Genomic DNA, 17,678 nt, shown 5'->3' with positions numbered 1-17,678 from the left:
TTTGTGATGATGGAGCGTTTGCCTTCTGCCCACAGGAAACTGCAGGCGATGCAAGTCCTTCTGACCTCGAGATGGACTACTACGATCTGGCAATCCCACTTGAGCATGAGGTCTGTGACAATTTGTGAAACTTTGTGTTTCTGATACATGTGGCTGGCATATGTCTGCACATGGCCCAATATTGCTGGAGTATCTCCCCCTCTCGAGGGAGAAAATAAACTATGGAAGGATAAGTGCATGACAGTAAGCAAGAGGGTGGGAGCTGAAGTCGAGGGGAAGATGACAGGCAGAGCAAGGAAGATGGCTGAAACAAGGACAGGGGTACTCCGCACATAAAAAAAATTCTTCCATTTGAGAGTCAGACCAGTTTCACGTGGGTACCCCTTTGGTTATTATATCATGTGTTCTTGTTCATTCCATTACAGGAAGTGGTATCTGCCAGCCATGACCTCCCATGCTACTCAGGAGCTGCATCTCCAACTAAGGTAAACGAGCTACAGCAACAAACTCTTTTTCTTCATTGAGCACTAATTTCAACCTCCAAACAGCACTGGGCAACGGCAGCACTAGAGGTCCCGGCTGATCCCTCTGCACGTATACTTGAGGGAACTGAGGTAATAATACTGAGAGTGACCACAGGCAAAATATGTGACAAACAATTTCAATCACAGCTGACATAAATGGAATAAGCATAAGTATACCACAACTTTATTGTCGTTTCATTTTTACTTCACTGTGTTGACCGCAATTGTAGCAGTCGTTTATCACATGCACAGGTAGTCTGGAGTGCTTTTCAATGTATACACACTAGACACAAAATTCTGCAACATTTCTAGTACCAAAAGTGCCTCGGATCATGTGGTGCTTGTTGTACAAGACGGAAGGGAACAACAGTAGCTACACAGACAACAGCATCGGACTTCAGATCTGCTGGCTTGGTCAGCACCTGTGAGTGTAAACATATTTTCTATTTCACCAACAAATAACAATGACAATCACCACTGTAAGCTTCACTGTACGATCTTTTGTGCAGCCACCCAATGCAACATGGAGCTGGAGCGGTTGGTAGCTCTAAGGTCGACCGCTGTGCAAACGGATGACGCCACTCCTGCCATGGCAGCCCCTCTGACATCATCACCAGTGCGTCCCCGTTCACAAGAGCTTCCACCATGCCCAGAGTCTCCGATCCTGCATTCTTCACCAGCTGAGGCAGGTGGCAGTGAAGATGAGGTCGATGAAGGAGACCGGACATATTACCCTTCAATGGATGGGAGCACCTTAGAGTACGTTGTGAGCAGCAGATTATGCTGTCCCTCTCTGACGTTTAATTTTTGCATAACAGTGAATGTCACTATCCATTTCCTGCAATGTTATGACCATGCTATTTCCTGTGTGACGGATGTGCAATGTTACCTCATTCCAGGGAGACACAAAGCGAGACAAAGCTCTACGAGGAGCCAAAATACATTGTTTTTGAGAGCTGCCTCACCGAGCTGTTCAAGACATGCCGGGAGTGCTTCCAGCCCTGCAGATGCTCCTTTACGACCAGTGGAACACTGGTGACAGTGCTGGCGGAGTGTCACCAGGGTCACACCTTTCAGTGGACGAGCCAGCCACACATAGGCAAAAAGGCAGCAGGGAATGCCTTGCTTTCTGCTGCACTTCTGTATAGCGGCTCGAGCCCCACCTGCACTTTACGCATGCTGAGGCAAATGCGTGTCCAGGTGCTCACAGACCGCCAGTATTACCGGTATCAGGGTGCATACCTATTCCCTACGGTCAATAAGGTATGAATAGTTGGCATAAAAAGCATGCAAGCATTTTTGTTGTTCATCATACGAGGGTGACACAGATGAAAATGATGAAAGTGAACTTCCAAAAATGACAGTCGTCACGAGTCTTGGTAACGATGTAGCCTTATCTTCAAAAAGCGATCACTATATAGGTGGTTGGAACACTATGCCACGGATCTGCAATCATTTCGAGATGGCTTTTTCTTTTGACTCACCCTCAAAGAAACCAAACATCCAACGCAAATACACGTCACTAAATAACACAGAAGTAAAAACTAATTTTGGTGGAAATAGGACTTTGCGGCTCCCACAATAAGCCACCACAGCCGACCATGCTCAAGGTGATGGGAGAAAAAGCTTAGGCACCTGTCACCTGAGTATGTCTAATTTATATACTCCCATATATTTTCACCAGTTATCTTAGGTGTAAGCTGCAGGAGTGGCATTTCTAGTACACGGAGTGCAAAGCGCTGTTAATCCTATTTTGCAGTGACAGTAGTGCATACATTTCTTGTCTTCCAGGAGTGTTTTCAAATTTTAGTTGCCCTGAAATCTGCAGCTGTAATTGAACTAAAATTTTTCCAAAGTAGGGTGTTGCGTGTGGTGGTGCAGGACAGTACCCATTAACGAAAGTGCAATGCATTTCTGCCGCAGGTGTACAAACAACAACAGGAGGGGCTCCTCGAGGACCTGGGCACCGACCCCACTTCTCTTGCCTCAGATGGCAGGTGTGACTCGCCTGGCCACAGCGCAAAGTTCCTGACTTACAGCTTCTACTCTGATAGGCTAAACAAAATTATACACTTTGAGCAAGTTCAGGTGAAGGAGGTATGTGCCGTATCATCTTTTCGACAAAGCACATTGCTTGAATTTTCGAGATAGCATAGCTTTTGAAGATTGAAAGGGCAAGCAGGCTTCATAACACATTATTCATTCTCCAGAAGTATAAAGCCACCAACATATTACCAAGTGACTGGTCAGGATATTTACTGTGCCAAAGTACAATTCAATGCAATGAATTTGATGCCTTCACTAAGTTCCCACGATTATTGTTGGTGTTGGACCCGCACTATTGCTAACAGTTAGAGTAAAAAATTATGGTAGGAATAGACTACTTCTTGTGAAAAGCTGCTGATATCCTTGATTGCAGTCCACGGAAGTGCAGGCTAGCAGCCATATGGAGAAGGAGGGTCTTGTGCGAGGACTGAAGTTTATGGAGGACAACCATGTCCATGTGGCCTCTCTCACGACTGACCGGCACCCGGCCACAAAAAAGTACATGCGCACCGCCAAGCCAGGCATCAAACACTATTTCGACGTGTGGCATGTGTCGAAAGGTGGGGACAATATGAAGAACTCTGTATTACTTGGTCATTATGGTCATATTATTACTTGGCGTTTATGAATGGGCAAGGCCCTTCTTTTTCTGCTGCGACAAACCTTGACCTTGAGTTCCTTAGCAGGACTCCATAAATACTGCAATTTTCTGCGGCAAAAGCAAAAATAAGTGCTTGTCCAAAATGCCTTATGGTTTTGCAATAATAGCACTGTGCTTGCAAATATCGGTTCATCTGGACAGAGGAAACATACAGCTGGTTCCGTTCCCCTCCTAATACCCAGATGGTGCTCCTGCTGTTTCGGTTGTATGAGCAGGATGAGCACTGGTACACGTCACGCACAGACCCAGCAGTTTAAATTCATGCTTCATGACTCCTAAACAAGTATAAATTACCAAAATTATTTTAAAAAATGAATCCATTGGATGCAAAGGTATGACTAGAACAGCTGGAAACTATTCTATAAAGATGACTTCCTACAGTGCCTATGTGCACGAGGTGAAGCATGCTTTAGCAAATACTATCGGGAACGGATTCCAGTAATGTTCAAGAAAACCCAATCAATTCAGGAAGACCGCATCCAGTTCTCTGCTGTGTGAACTAAAATATAAATTTATAATGACTAGAAATGTCATAATGTGCTAAAATTCGGCTCATTTCTCATTACCATACCAAGAATTGTGCAATCACAAAAAATTCCACCACGCTGTACCTCACATTCTGTGGCAGACCCACAATTCCACAAATTTTTATGAAAAAATGAGGCCTTATAATGGGTAAGGCCCAAAGTTTACTGCTGTTCCGAATTGCTGAGTGCGACTTGCCTCTGCCCCCCCCCCACACACACAGACAGAAAAAAATCACGGTGGCACCCCTGTGTAATAGCAAACATTATTTAACTGCCTGCATCAGACCCATTTTCACCGGCTTAGTCATTTACAGCCATGCATGAACATTAAAATTTTCCTTGTTTGTTGGAAGAAGGAGAGACTGTATGCAATCTCTCCAACCCTACTACATTTTTTACCATCATTTTAAACATCTTTCAATGTTTTTTTTTTAGTTTAACTAAACATATTTGTAACGTCTGTAAAGTGGGCTTCGACCCCTGCACACAAGCGTTGGGGGAAGCCCACTTTACGAAGCTGCTTGGAGCTCATCAGGTCATTATACTTTGTGTGCAACAGCCAAGCTGTAATCGTTTTGCCTTTTCCTTTTCATTTTTCTTTTTTCTCTGAATTTTAGTGCATGGTGCTTGGTAGACAGTCATGATGCACAAATTGAAACTGCTCAGTCCTCATGAAATGCATAACCAGTTCCTTAATAGAACTGGTCCTCTCTCATCCTGCCCTATCAGAAGTAGCACAATCTAGGCAACAGCTGTAAGTTTTCTCTGTACATGGCTACCAAACCATAAGAAATGCCTGAGCAGGCACACATTCTTGCTGTTGCTACCGAAAACGGCACAATTTGCGAACCCGTGCCGCACAATGTAAGACTAGCTGCAGCAGAAAACCACGAGCCTCATTAACGGGTCATGTCTGGCCACTGCTGAATTGCTTGCTAAGCTCAAGATGACAAGCACTTGCTATCATACTAATTGTGACATGGTGGTATGAAATGGTCTTAAGCAGACCTTTGTGTGTCCCCCTTCACAAATGCAGCATCAAATGCAGGTCCCTTCTTTATGGGGGATTGCATATTCACATTTCAGTACTTGAGCTACACCAGTGGCTCCTAAACAGGGCAGGTGTCCCACACATATTACGCCCAATCCAAACTGAAAAGCAATTAATCCGCAAGCCTGACCTGAGCATTTCAATGAGACACCCTTTCTCAGTGAGGTGCTGTCTTTGCTGGTGCAGTTTAAATTTCTACATATTTCTGCATTTTGCACCCATGTCTGACTACAGGCATAAAGAAGAAGCTCTCAGCCTCCAGCAACACTGTAGCCACAAGGGACCTCAAACAGTGGATACCAGCCACCGTCAACCATATATATTGGTGCGCTGCTGTGAGTGGTGGTGACGGTGACTTGCTGGCTGCCATGTGGAAGAGCTCCGTAAATCACGTGGCTAACATCCATGAGGGTCATGACCCCAGCTACCCACGTTGTCTGCACAAGCCCAACCAGGAGTCAGCCTGGCTTCAGCCTGGTACTGTACACATTATAAGACTTGTCATTCGTGGTTCCCTGTCAATAGAATTATTTCCATTCTTTTTTTTTTCTCGGAGGGGGAGGAATTGGCATATGACACAAGCTGCTACAATAAAGGATGAAACTTACACCCTCATTAACTCAAACCTCCCCAGTATCCACTGTTTGCTTGGGTACAGCTGTAATTTGAGTTATTGAATGAATTTTACAACAGAGTAAATATACACCATGAAAATCATGGTGTATACAGAAAAGGAGTGAAACATTGAGTCCAAGTAGTAAATTTGTGTCTCTAACCCTCGTGGACATGTGCTTCTTGCAGGATCTGTAGCACATGCAAAGTTCAAGGCCATTGTTACTGCTCCCCTCCTGCTGAAAGATATACCCCAACTGTCCCCTGCCACGCAGACATATGGCCTAGAAAGTTTCCATAGCGTGCTCAACAACTTCGCACCAAAGTCAACGGCATTTTCCCCTGAAGGAATGTTGGAGCGGTACGTATTAACGCATTATTTGTTCACTGGGTCTTAAATAGGCAATGCTCATTGCAAAAACAAGCTTATGACTACCAACATAGATGTAATTTTTCCCTGCTGCCATAGTGGCTGCAGGGAAAAATTACATCTTATGTTGCTAGTCATTTTGGGGATACACAAAAGTTTCTCAGTGTTAATCAAAGTACAGTAGACTTGAGTTAATTCAAACAAAATCCAAATTTTTGTTTGGCCTAGTATGTCTTTAATACATTTCGTATCCGCTTCATTCGAACCGTGCCTTCGGTTAATTTGCAGTTTGTGGCCTCTAAGGCAGGTGACACCGAAGACCACTGCTCTGCCGAATCGAAGTCGAATAGCGATATTCGGAAATTCGAATAATTTTCGAATATTTCTGCAGTTGTTCTGCCTGTAAAGTAGGCTTCACGCAATGCAAGTGACTTGCGGGAAGCCAACCTTACAGGCACACTTTTGATGCATTGATTAAGCAAAAGTGGTGATAATTTTACGCTTGCATAATTGTTTTGTTCAGCAACAACAACAACAACAAAAAATCTGTTTACCAGTGCAAAAGTCAAATATAAAAAAGTGTCAAGAGATGCAGTAAATTCATAAACAGAGGCCACTGTTCACAATTACATGCAAAGTTGCTACGGCGGACAGAGGCTTCACGATACGCAAAACAAATGAGAGAAGCAGGGAAGCAGTTCATTGGTTATTATCATATTTTGCACCTAAGTGCTTATAGATGCACTTTGTGTGATTTGTATCAGTGACTGGCAGCACAAAGGATGGTACGAATATACCGCGTGACCGACGAAAATCTCTGCAGCCCATTGTACAGATAAATCGATAAACGGAAAACTGAGGTGCTGTTAGTTGTACTTGACTCAGAAACAGGTTCTACACCACGAGTAGAACCGGTTTCTAACTCAAGTACCACAGTGGTCGCCTCTGTTTTTCGTTTATCAATCTATGCGTACAATGAGCTGCAGAGATTTTCGTCGGACATGCGGTATATATCTTGGTGGATTTCTGATAATTCAAACTTCTGATAATTCAGGCTAAAAAGTGCTGGTCCCCTCAAGTTTGAATTAACGACAGTCTACTGTAGTTCTCTTCATGTGCCTATCCAATATAAAAATATATTGTTAACTGTGAATAACACTTTTTGCGTCAGAACATCCCTCGCCATTCTCCACTTCAATGAAAATTCCTGCCGCAAACAAGCACAGACTTTGACTGCTGAAGAGCGTTGGAAACTGAAGGTGCCAAAAGGCAGGGGAGGGCACATCATTGCATGCCCAGTGAAGGAGGATGCAACATTCAGTGAGTATGACTTGCCCAAGGCACTAGCACCTCGCTGGTGTGTTCTGTATAACAGCAACTCACTTGTGAACATGTGGAATTTTGTGCTTATTCACAGGTTATGTTGACATCCTCCTCGACGAGACACTTCTAAGATGCTCCTCCCTACCTTCATTTAAAGCAGCACTTGAGGAAGCAACCCCACTTGCCACCCCACCAATGACCTCTGACACCTACCCACGACAACGCCGGGAGGACATCATTGAGGCCCGCAAGAGCAGATTCGTGCAGCATCCCCAGTGATGGCTTGGCCAACAGATATGAGCTGGCACTGGCAGCACCTCATGACATGACTACGTCTGTTTTGTTTTTTTCTTTACTTCACTGTAAGATGCTGCGAAGCAACTATGGTCATTAGCGGCAGATAGATGGGGACAGGTGGACAGCCAGCAGCAGAAGGGAAGGGAGTAGGGAAATAGAGGGAAGGATAAAATGTATCATAATTTGATGAAGTTATTGCTAGATGCCGGGTTCATCGGCATTACAGGAGTACAGAGGGCCATCAAAAAAAATTTCAGATTAAGACATCTGATGAAAGTGTGTGTGCCACTATACCGAAAAGTGCAAAAGGTTTTGATGTGTGCCATTTGTTTCCCAGAAAAAAAACTCACGTAAACATAGCTCCGCGCGTTCATCCTTAACTCGCCACTCCAGTTATAACGAGGATGAGGAGGTAATGATGAGTAAACCTGTTTTGCCAATTCTCCCGGAGAATTGGGGATAGAAGGAGCGGCCGAAGCATTACAGAGCAAGGAGAAAGGCTTTATCAGAACCCCGAACAGCCGAGTAGCAGACAACACTTCTCTAGGCCAATCAGCGAGCCTTCTCCTTATAGCGTCAGTGCGAGGTTCCAGGCAGATCACAGGCTGGTACTGCTCTTCACCACCGTTGCGCATGGTCGCTTTTTGCGGCGTATTTTAAATTCAGTTTCTGCGATAATTATGAATCTGTGGTGGAAATTACTTCGCATGGTGCATCTTACTGGCCTACTTAAGTTTTATAGGAAGAAAACTGGGTGTAAAAATGACTTCTGTGCTACTTTAATGGATGGTTCAATAGGCATGCAAACATACATAGGAATTCCTCAATATATGTGCTCAAAATGCACTTTAGAATCACAAGTCACTGTGCTGAGTCTGCGGAAAATGCTTTCTGCAGAGTCAATCCTTTATCAAAGTTTAATCGTTCACTCAAAGTTTTACCAAGGTCTCTTAGGAGCACAAAAACTGGAAAAACTAATCTCCTGAAGCTCTACTAATAACATACTGATCAAAGTAATTGGTGAAAAGTAATGTAGTTACTCAGTATGTACAAGCCTGGCACGTAATAATTTTGCACACTCATTACGTTTCATTGTAGCATTTTTGTGAAATCTGCCACATATGATGTCGCAATAGTGGTGACAAAGATGATGGGCTTCACTTTTGTTGTTACATGCGAGAAGGCAGCTGTACTTTGTAATCACTAATACTTCATTTTGTATAAAATTCTTGTGGATATTTGGACATGGTCTGATGCACCTGTGTTCATTTTGTGCATTTCCTGTAATGTGCTATTACAATACACCATGGCCATGGAGTTAGGTGTTATGTGACACAAAGTTTGTGGCACAAACCATACCTGACCCTTTTCTTCTCACCATCATAAAATGAAAAATTACGTTTGCCTTGCTTTGTTGTACTTGTTACCTGCCTGAACAAATAGGTGATAAGCCAGTTGAGAGGTTTTGCATGTTTGAATGTATGAAGTCTGCTTTATGTATCATTTTCATATTAGTCGGGCATACACGTGGGCAAAGGTAGATAATGAAGAAACAAGCTGGCGTAATAGGCAAGCAGTACACCACAATTTACCTTGTATGTCAATCCACATCTTGCGTGTATGAGCATGACATGGAGCTGTGGGCATAGAAGTGCTTCTTCAGGCTGGAGAAGGCCTACTTATTAACGAGCAAGTCCTTGATGGTCTGCATAAGCGTTCTAACGTGAAATAGTACTGTATCACTGCACCCAGTCACACCTAACACACAGTTGCACTCTGCATTTCATTCAAAGGAACCTTTTATTTTTGTCACTGTTGTCCCATAACTGCAGTCTGGCAAAGCACTGCAATTAGCCACATCTGTAATCAGTTGCGTGCCCATGGAAGATGCACCAACAACGTGGATTGAAGCATCTGGTTGTTGTAGAGTCTTCATGTTGTACTTTTATGATGCTCACTGCCTCGCCAGAGATTGAGTAGATTGGGGACACATGCTTTGGCCACACATCCAAGAGCAGTGTTGAGGATATGAATCTGCACATATGACTGAAGTCCTAATTTTAAAATTGCGGCTTCCGAGTTCATTTAGCAAATGAAAGCTCTCAACGTGGTCTCGCTGACTACTGCTTTCCTGCTATTGGGTTCCATCAATTTCTAACTATTTTGTGGCTTTACATCGCATGACAACCATGATCATGAGCTTCACGACAGTGGTCAACCAGTGGATAATTTCGCCCTCGTGCCAGTTTTTAACATGCGAACAGACCTTCGCAGACTGCGTTCTGTAAAATTATAATAATTTGGGTTTCACACCACGGGACAACTATGACTATCAGTGACGCCATAGCACGTCTGTGAATTAATTTTGCCCACCTGAGGTTTCCTTTATTATAGCGTGTGTGTATGCACACTGGAAACAGCATTTAGCATCCCTCCTGGACACGTCATGTGTAAAGAACCCCTACCAGCCACCGAATTGCTAGCCTGCTCGACAAGGTTCAAACCTCGGGCGGGATGGCATTCTGTTATCAACATTCCGCGCCTAAGCCATCCGTACCCTCCTGGTAGCTAAAATAATAATAATTGGGGGTTTACACCGCGAGACAACTATGATCATGAGCGACACCACAGTGGTCAGTCTGTGGATTAATTTTGCCCACCTCAGGGTTCTTTAACGCACGTGAAATCTCACACACGGCTTAATGTCCCTTCCAGCGTAAGCAATCCGTACTCTCCACCGAATCGCTAGTACCTAAAATAATTGTCATTGCAATTTTAAATCCAGCCCCAATTTCATTTTGCTCTACCATCATTCCTGTTCAGATTTGAGTCCAATTTGTACCAGTCCAATCCCCAACACTGCTTTACGAGCACACTGCAAACAGTTCTTGCCATGACTGCAGCACACTTGTAGCAGTCCATCATCCAGTGTCATCACGTGGTGGTCTTGTTCCAGTTTTAGTGCCTGGTTGGGAGCATACTGTCAGGAATTAGTTGCTTGACACCGGCTAATCTTTTGTGCAATGCAGCACTTCCTGTAAAACCCTTTATTTCCGCGCGCCATTAATTTTTGCTAATTTCGCAAATTGAAGAACTTCGCGAAAATTTTAATGTACACAACAACAACAACAACTAAATCATGACTATGGCCTGGGGTGATTCACCGCTTGAGAGCAGTACCCTACCCCATTACACGAGAAGCATGAGATGTGAAATATGAAAATGAAGTTATGTGCAAGTCCAACTCGAACTCCCGTCGTCTGGTTGCGCAACGCTATACGTCGCACAAAAGGAAGAAGCACATGAAAGAAGCGCCAATGGTACACAGGATACACAGTGAAAAATACGAAATTCGCGAAATTCAGCGGTCGTGAAACTACCCCAATGGCCCATTCGCGAAAAATAAGGAGCGCGAAATTTAAGGGTTTTACAGTACGACACGTTACAAACATCAACAATGCCTTTGATAGCTGCTATTACTGCCCTGTACCCAGCAGGGTACACTGGCTAGACAAGAAACTGTACCGACATACACACCTTGCTTAGTACCTTGTATATCTGAAGCCTGTCCTTGACTCTGATGGAAAGGCTTCGCGAATGGTGTTCACAGCACAAGCTGGAATCACCATGCGCTTGTTTTTTCCAAGCTTGTGCCACACCCACCTCGCGAACTGGCGGTATGCTGTGTATCGGTATCTCCTGCAATAATACACAGAAGGAAAAAAGAAATGTAATGCCACTTTGGTATTGGACACATCATAACCAGAAACAAACGTAGTCGTAAAGTTGGAATCATGCTTACTTGTGAATATGTGCGCTCATCGGTTCCCGCTGGCCCCGAAGTTCAAAGTACGCCACCTTAAGGACGGTTTGGTTGAGGCATAACAATTTGAAATCTTCGTGCTCCGTGATACACGAGAAGCTCAGTGGTTCAGCGGTGCCCTGGAGCTCCTTACAGCAGAGGCACTCTTCTTCAGTGGGCATGGCGACGCATGACCCACAACGGCACCTGTAATCGAGAGGTGCTTAGAGAATCCGTCGCGGTACGAACCATCCGTTTCTTGCGCTATACGATAATGAATTGCCAGCCATTATTTACCAATCTGTGGAATTCAGGCGGCTGCTGCTCCCGCACGCTGCCGCGTCAACATGTTCGTCCCGTTGAGCTCGCGGAGCCGGCGACGTTTCGTAGGCGAGGCTTCCAAATTCCGCCGCCCGTAACAAAATTTGCCTTTCCTTCGAAGATAGGTTGTCGAGAAGATCGCTCCCTTCGGCAGCCATTTCGTTAGAGTAACAAACACAACAAACACGAATGGGTGCGAGAGTAATTTTCCCTGCGTTGGGTTCACTGTGACGAGAGTGCAGTCAAGTACGTCTCGACGTCACACCATGGAAGCCTGCATCGAAGAACACTTGCAGCAGGCTAGAGATCTGCCGAGTAGAGGGGGAAAACCGGAACCAATTTTCATGGCCATGGTTTTAATTGCTTTCTTCACCGTTGACTCGTGACACCTCGCGTGGTTCATGGGGACTGTATGTACTTCAATAATAACAAAAGACCCAAGGTAAGGCGTGGTGACTGGTCAGGGACCCTTTAAGTTGTTGGTCCCTTTAGTTACCATTCACACCCTCATTATGGGGCAAGTATTCCTTCAGTGGAACTGTCGAGGCCTTCACACTAACATAGATGATATACATGACCTGTTTGAAAGGTACAGTGCCGTCTGCTTCTGCTTACAAGAAACATACTTACACGAAGAAAATTATAATCCTTTCCGCAGACATAATATTTTTAGGAAGGACCGTACAACTGGGGCTCGTGCATCTGGCGGAGTGGGTGTGGTCCTCCCGCAGAGTATAGCTGCAAGACAACTTCCGCTTGTCACAGACTTGGAGGCAGTTGCCGTTCAAGTCTGCCTTGACACTGTCTTGACAGTGTGTTCATTATACTTGCCACCATCATCACTAATAGAACAAAGAGAACTTGAAAAGCTATGCGATCAACTTCCTCAGCCCTACATCATCTCAGGCGACTTTAACGCTCACAATCCCTTGTGGGGCAGCTCAAAAGTAGATAGACGAGGGAAAATGTTGGAGAGGGTTCTTCTCTCAAGGCCAATATGTCTCTTAAATTGAGGGTTACCAACATACATAAATTCTTCAACGCAAAGTTTCTCTTCTTTAGACCTTTCGCTGTGCAGTCCTACACTTTTTTCACGTCTGGAGTGGACAGTTGAGCAAAACCCTCGTGGTAGTGACCATTTTCCTATCATTATAAAATTTCGTGGTCCAACAAATTCTCTAAGGTCACGACCTCCACGATGGAAACTTTCTGAAGCAGACTGGACCCAGTAAACAATATATGTCTCAGAAACGTCCACACGATATCCCACTTGGGATTTTGGGATGTCCCAGGGACTAGGCTGAATAGCCCGTTGACGTCTCTGGGACAGACAGAGGACCCGTATTTCTTCCACATTTGCTGATCCAGGGAAGGTTCCAGGAATGTCTGTCAGGGATATTTGGACATATAGAGGACATATACAGGACGTATTATTATTATTGTATTTTGTAGCTTTTTTGCAATTTTTACTTATTCTACGGAAAATACTACTGTGCAACAGAGAACATCGTACCAACGAACTCTTGTTTATTGAACCAAGTACAGTGATGTTACATGCACTGTAAGAAACGCTCTTTCTAATAGTACAAAATATGATATTACAACATAAATAGGCTAATTATTAACAATATAGGGTGACACGGATAAGACGCATAATAAGACAATAATGGTCATAATAATAATAATCACGTGATTGCTACGCCACTTCGCAACCGTCATCCCTGAAAGATAATCAATAACATAGTTAATTCCATCTATTGGGATAGCCGCTCAAACACTGCCATAAATAGGCGTAAAGAACAGACACTCTGTAAAAAGTGGGAACAAATGCAATACAGTGACTTACCGCAGCTTCTCTTGCAGTATAGATGGTTACATGCGGAAGCAGCCTAATCACTGGCAGACCCAAGCGACGTCTTCTGGTTTATGCCTGGCTCTTCAGTGTTGTAGAGACACCAGTAACTTTACACATGTGTGAGGCTATCCATGGTTGTGTGTGGATACTGTAAAACAGTCATTTTTTATTAATCTAGAGTCACATCGCGTCCATGTGACATTTAAGAAAGATAAGCGGTCATGCAAAAAACAAGGAACTTTGAAAAACAGTGCAGGCGAACGTGAAAACATAACTGCTATCCTTTATATGAAAGACAACTGTAGCTGAGCCAAGTTTATCTACTAGCAGGCTGCGCATAGTTAATAGAATTTGCTTCAACATTGCTTTCATCATTCCCAATCAAATCCTGAATCAAAGAGATGTGAAGAATTGGACTTGCACTTTGTAGCTGTACACACACAATCTCACACAGTTCCGCCGTTCGCATGAGTTCGTCAGTGATACGCACCAGACTCTGCAGGTAAAGCAAACTACAGCTGTTTACTCAGATACAAAGCTGTCATTGCTCCACACATCTACAACATGTGATTGTTGAAAAAAAAAAAAACAACGCACAAATCTTAAGTGAGGCAAAAGGAAGAACGAACTCACCTTAACTGCAAAGCCGGAGAACAAAGGAACGCTAGCTCTCGCACACCACGGCAATCGTTGTTATGCATAACGTAGTTGTTCGACGTACTGGCCAGTACTGCCTCAATGCTCCCGAGATTCCAGTACAAAATACGCATGGTGCTGAGGTTCCAAAGACCCTTCCGTGTAACATGTCATATCCTACCGAACCGCTACGACGACGCGCCTCGCCTGTTTGAAACGGCGGTTGGGGAATGTCGATGGCGATGAGGCAGACGTCGTTACGCTTCGGCTCGCGCTTGTTGGGAACTTCATTCTTGTTATATCCCTCAACATACGTGACCGATCATTATAATTCCCGTGGAAAAGGTAAAATATGTTTTTTTCTCTCTCTCTCTCTTTCGTTTATTGGCTATGGTGCGATACGTGATGAGTCGTTACAAATATGATTAGAAAAGGTATGGATATGAAGGTATAAAATCAATATTGTTATTATAAGGAAAGAGTGAGAAATTGCCACGTCTGAGAATGCTGGAAATGGCTGTTATCGACACAATAAATCATTGTAAGGTAAAGAAATGTCATTGTTGTGATATTCGTAGTATATCCACAGAATATTCACTGAGGGATATTTGTGACGTCTCATGGTGGATATACAGCGGACGTTGTGAGGATACGCGTGATATCTGTGACGTGTGAGACCAATTTGGGAGGTCTGCGGGATATTGATGGTTTGCTGGGGAACTTGTTTCAGAAAGACGCCAACCTTGTGTCATTATCTTTTGAGGACACTAGCATTGAAGAAGCGAATAATGTTATCACGAATACAATAATAAATGCTGCTTTGTCGTTTGGGATAGACTTCGGAAAATTAAAGGAGATTATACAGGCTTTTCTATCCCCTTACTTCAAGTAAATGGGGGGCCATGTCAAAACTTGGGCGAGCAGGCTGACCTACTCGGTCAGCATTTTCACAACATATCGAGTTCTTCTCATTATAACAAGAATTTCCTCTCCGTAAAGCAATAAAGTGAAAAACAAGCCATCCCAGTCACAGGTGGTGAGAACCTTCAATATAACAAGCCCTTTACCATGGTAGAGCTCCTGAGAGCACTGTCGTCAGTAAAGGTCAGTGCCCCGGGGCCAGACCGCATTGCATATTCTATGCTCACTCACCTGTCAAGCGAATCTAAAGAATGTTTGCTCAAGTTTTTTAATAATGTCTGGGAAAAGGTCAAAATGCCATCAACATGGAAGGTAGCAACGGTCATCCCCTTCCTGAAGCCTGGGAAGGATGCTTCAAACCCAACCAGTTACCGACCGATTGCACTGACAAGCTGTCTGGGAAAAACTTTCGAGAGGATAGTTAACAACCGGCTGATGCACTATCTTGAGGTTAATAACTGTCTTAATAATAACCAGTGTGGTTTTCGAAATGCACGGTCGACAGCAGACCACCTCATCCGGTTGGAATCCACTATTCGAGAGGCTTTTGTCAGAGGAAATCACTGTGCGTCTGTTTTCTTTGACTTAGAAAAGGCCTATGATACTGCTTGGCGGTATGGTATCGTCCGAGACCTTTACTCATTAGGAGTACGGGGCCGACTTCTCAGTTGCATAACCAACTTTTTACAAGGTAGTACCTTCAGAGTTCAACTGGGAACAACGCTGTCGCGGCCTTTTATTCAAGAAAACGGAGTTCCACAAGGTTCAGTACTAAGCGTAACACTTTTTATAGTTAAAATGAACTCAGTAGCGAGCGTTATTCCCTCTTCTATTTCATACTCTTTGTATGTGGACGATGTACAGATTTCTTATTCGTCCAGAAATTTGAGTACTTGTGAGAGGCAGCTGCAACTCGCAATTAACAAGCTACTCAAATGGGCCCATCAAAATGGTTTTAAATTCTCTTCAGAAAAAACTGTTTGTGTAGTGTTTTCCAGGAGAAGGGGACTGTACCCAGACCCCACACTGACTATTGATGGTCACGCTCTTGCTGTACGTGAGGAACACAAATTCCTTGGCGTCATCTTTGATAAAAAACTCACTTTCGTGCCGCACGTCAAGATCTTGAAAGCAAAATGCTTGAAATCTTTAAATATTCTTAAAACCATTTCACACCGTTCCTGGGGTGCAGACAGAGAGACTCTTCGCCGCATATACAGTTCTGTTGTTCGTTCTAAACTAGATTATGGATGTGTTGCATATGGATCAGCACGCTTATCAGTCCTGAAAGCTCTCGACCCCGTGCACCACCTTGGCTTGCGGCTGGTACTTGGGGCTTTTAGAACCACACCGGTTCAAAGCTTATATGTTGAGTCAAACGAGTGGCCCTTGGAAAGGCGACGCTTTTACCTTGCAGTGTCTTATGGGCTGATAGTAAGGAGCTATCCACAGCATCCTGCACACTCCACAGTAACCAGCACTTGTTTCCAACGGCTCTTTATTAATAAGCCAAATGCTGTGGCTCCATTTAGTATTCGTGTCCAGCGGGATGTAGAACGTTACAATTTTACGAGCTATAATCTACCGCCCTTGTTGTGCAGTAAGCTGGTATCTCCTTGGTATCCACCTGTACAACATGATACAACTCTTCTGAAATTTGACAAACAGAAATGCCCAGCCTTGCACATACAACAAGAATTTGAAGCCCTCAAGCAAAACTTTGGCGACCATGTGGAAATATACACTGATGCTTCGAAAACAAATACAGGAGTACCATGTGCCATGGTATCTGGCATATACACTAAACCACACCGTTTAAGCAATATTTTGTCAATTTTTAGTGCTGAGGTTTATGGCATCATTGTTGCGCTCAACCATATCTTGCAAACGCACACATCATCATCGGTTATACACACAGACTCTCTTAGTGTAGTTCATGCCATATGTGGTCTCCACATGCACAAAAACCTGCTGGTAAGACGAGCACAGTATCTTGCGAGTCTCATACAAGGAAAGGGCCACAGTTTACTCATTTGTTGGGTGCCCAGCCATGTTGGCATAAAGGGAAATAAGAGCGCGGATCGTGCTGTTGCTGCTGCTCAGGATACCGACATTACGGCATTTGAGATTCCTCTCAGTGATCTCCTGAGAGACCTCAGACATCTTATCAATAAAGAATGGCAAAGCTCTTGGGACACGCAAACTCTGAACAAATTGCACACTATCAAACCACGGATAAGACAGTGTGTACAACACTTCGAAAATCGATTAAATGAAGTTCTATTCAGCCGTCTGAGAGCTGGACACACCTTCTTAACACACGGGTATCTTCTCCGAGGTGAGCAGATACAGTGCTGGACAAAAGTTTACGGAACGCGCGAGCGGCGTATTTTCTCTGGGCAGAGGCGCCCTAGCGGCGAGCGGAAGCGGGCGAGTCCACGCGTTCAGAGGGATGAAAGAGTGCGCTTGTAGCGGCCCACCGTGGTAGTAGTGGTAACTTTGCTTTTGAGTGCAACGAACGCCAAAATGGCTTCGTTTTCGGTCTAATCCACCGAGCGCGAGTGGCTATCGCGGGAAGGAAGTCTCCCCGCTATCGGAGAGATAACAGGGCGCTAAGATGAATTGAGGTGACAACGGGCTCGCAGTGCCTAGCTTTTTTTCTTTTTTTATTAGACAAAAACAGAAGAAAAGAGCGTATACCCTTGAACACACACACACACACACAAAAAGAG

At 44.2% G+C, this 17,678-nt stretch overlaps 2 protein-coding genes and 1 long non-coding RNA gene across 3 annotated transcripts; 1 reads left to right on the top strand and 2 right to left on the bottom strand.

Annotated features, from left to right (window-relative positions):
• Positions 1-45: 45 nt before the first annotated feature.
• Positions 46-7,433, top strand: LOC135375884 (uncharacterized). The gene is made up of 12 exons (XM_064608517.1): positions 46-110; positions 426-485; positions 549-614; positions 837-948; positions 1,034-1,283; positions 1,424-1,787; positions 2,448-2,621; positions 2,944-3,130; positions 5,044-5,286; positions 5,611-5,782; positions 6,963-7,111; positions 7,209-7,433. Exons 1-12 carry the CDS (start codon positions 72-74, stop codon positions 7,391-7,393), a joined length of 2,001 nt encoding a protein of 666 aa, XP_064464587.1. The 5' UTR covers positions 46-71; the 3' UTR covers positions 7,394-7,433.
• Positions 7,434-10,953: 3,520 nt separating this feature from the next.
• LOC135375878 (P2X purinoceptor 7-like) lies at positions 10,954-11,692 on the bottom strand. The gene is made up of 3 exons (XM_064608512.1): positions 11,511-11,692; positions 11,214-11,420; positions 10,954-11,110 (listed from the first exon to the last, which is right to left on the bottom strand). Exons 1-3 carry the CDS (start codon positions 11,690-11,692, stop codon positions 10,954-10,956), a joined length of 546 nt encoding a protein of 181 aa, XP_064464582.1.
• A 1,417-nt stretch (positions 11,693-13,109) lies between these two features.
• On the bottom strand, positions 13,110-14,293 carry LOC135375864 (uncharacterized). The gene is made up of 3 exons (XR_010417417.1): positions 14,023-14,293; positions 13,381-13,537; positions 13,110-13,255 (listed from the first exon to the last, which is right to left on the bottom strand). It is a non-coding gene; the product is annotated as an uncharacterized LOC135375864 (long non-coding RNA).
• Positions 14,294-17,678: the final 3,385 nt, after the last annotated feature.

Source organism: Ornithodoros turicata, unplaced genomic scaffold (genome assembly GCF_037126465.1).
Source record: "Ornithodoros turicata isolate Travis unplaced genomic scaffold, ASM3712646v1 ctg00000950.1, whole genome shotgun sequence".
NCBI lineage: Eukaryota > Metazoa > Arthropoda > Arachnida > Ixodida > Argasidae > Ornithodoros > Ornithodoros turicata.
The sequence above is the reverse complement of the archived record's forward strand: the minus strand, read 5'-3'. Positions and strand labels throughout refer to the sequence as shown.

What these genes read in the sequence shown, in the direction of transcription:
- LOC135375884 (XM_064608517.1), top strand. Translation starts at nt 72, where the DNA reads ATGGACTACTACGATCTGGCAATCCCACTTGAGCATGAG. An exon ending in TATTCCCTACGGTCAATAAG is followed by an intron (nt 1,788 to 2,447) that starts GTATGAATAGTT and finishes TTTCTGCCGCAG; the next exon opens with GTGTACAAACAACAACAGGA. An exon ending in CCTGAAGGAATGTTGGAGCG is followed by an intron (nt 5,783 to 6,962) that starts GTACGTATTAAC and finishes TTTTTGCGTCAG; the next exon opens with AACATCCCTCGCCATTCTCC.
- LOC135375878 (XM_064608512.1), bottom strand. Translation starts at nt 11,692, where the DNA reads ATGGCTGCCGAAGGGAGCGATCTTCTCGACAACCTATCTTCGAAGGAA. An exon ending in CGCCTGAATTCCACAGATTG is followed by an intron (nt 11,421 to 11,510) that starts GTAAATAATGGC and finishes TCTCGATTACAG; the next exon opens with GTGCCGTTGTGGGTCATGCG. An exon ending in ATGAGCGCACATATTCACAA is followed by an intron (nt 11,111 to 11,213) that starts GTAAGCATGATT and finishes GTATTATTGCAG; the next exon opens with GAGATACCGATACACAGCAT.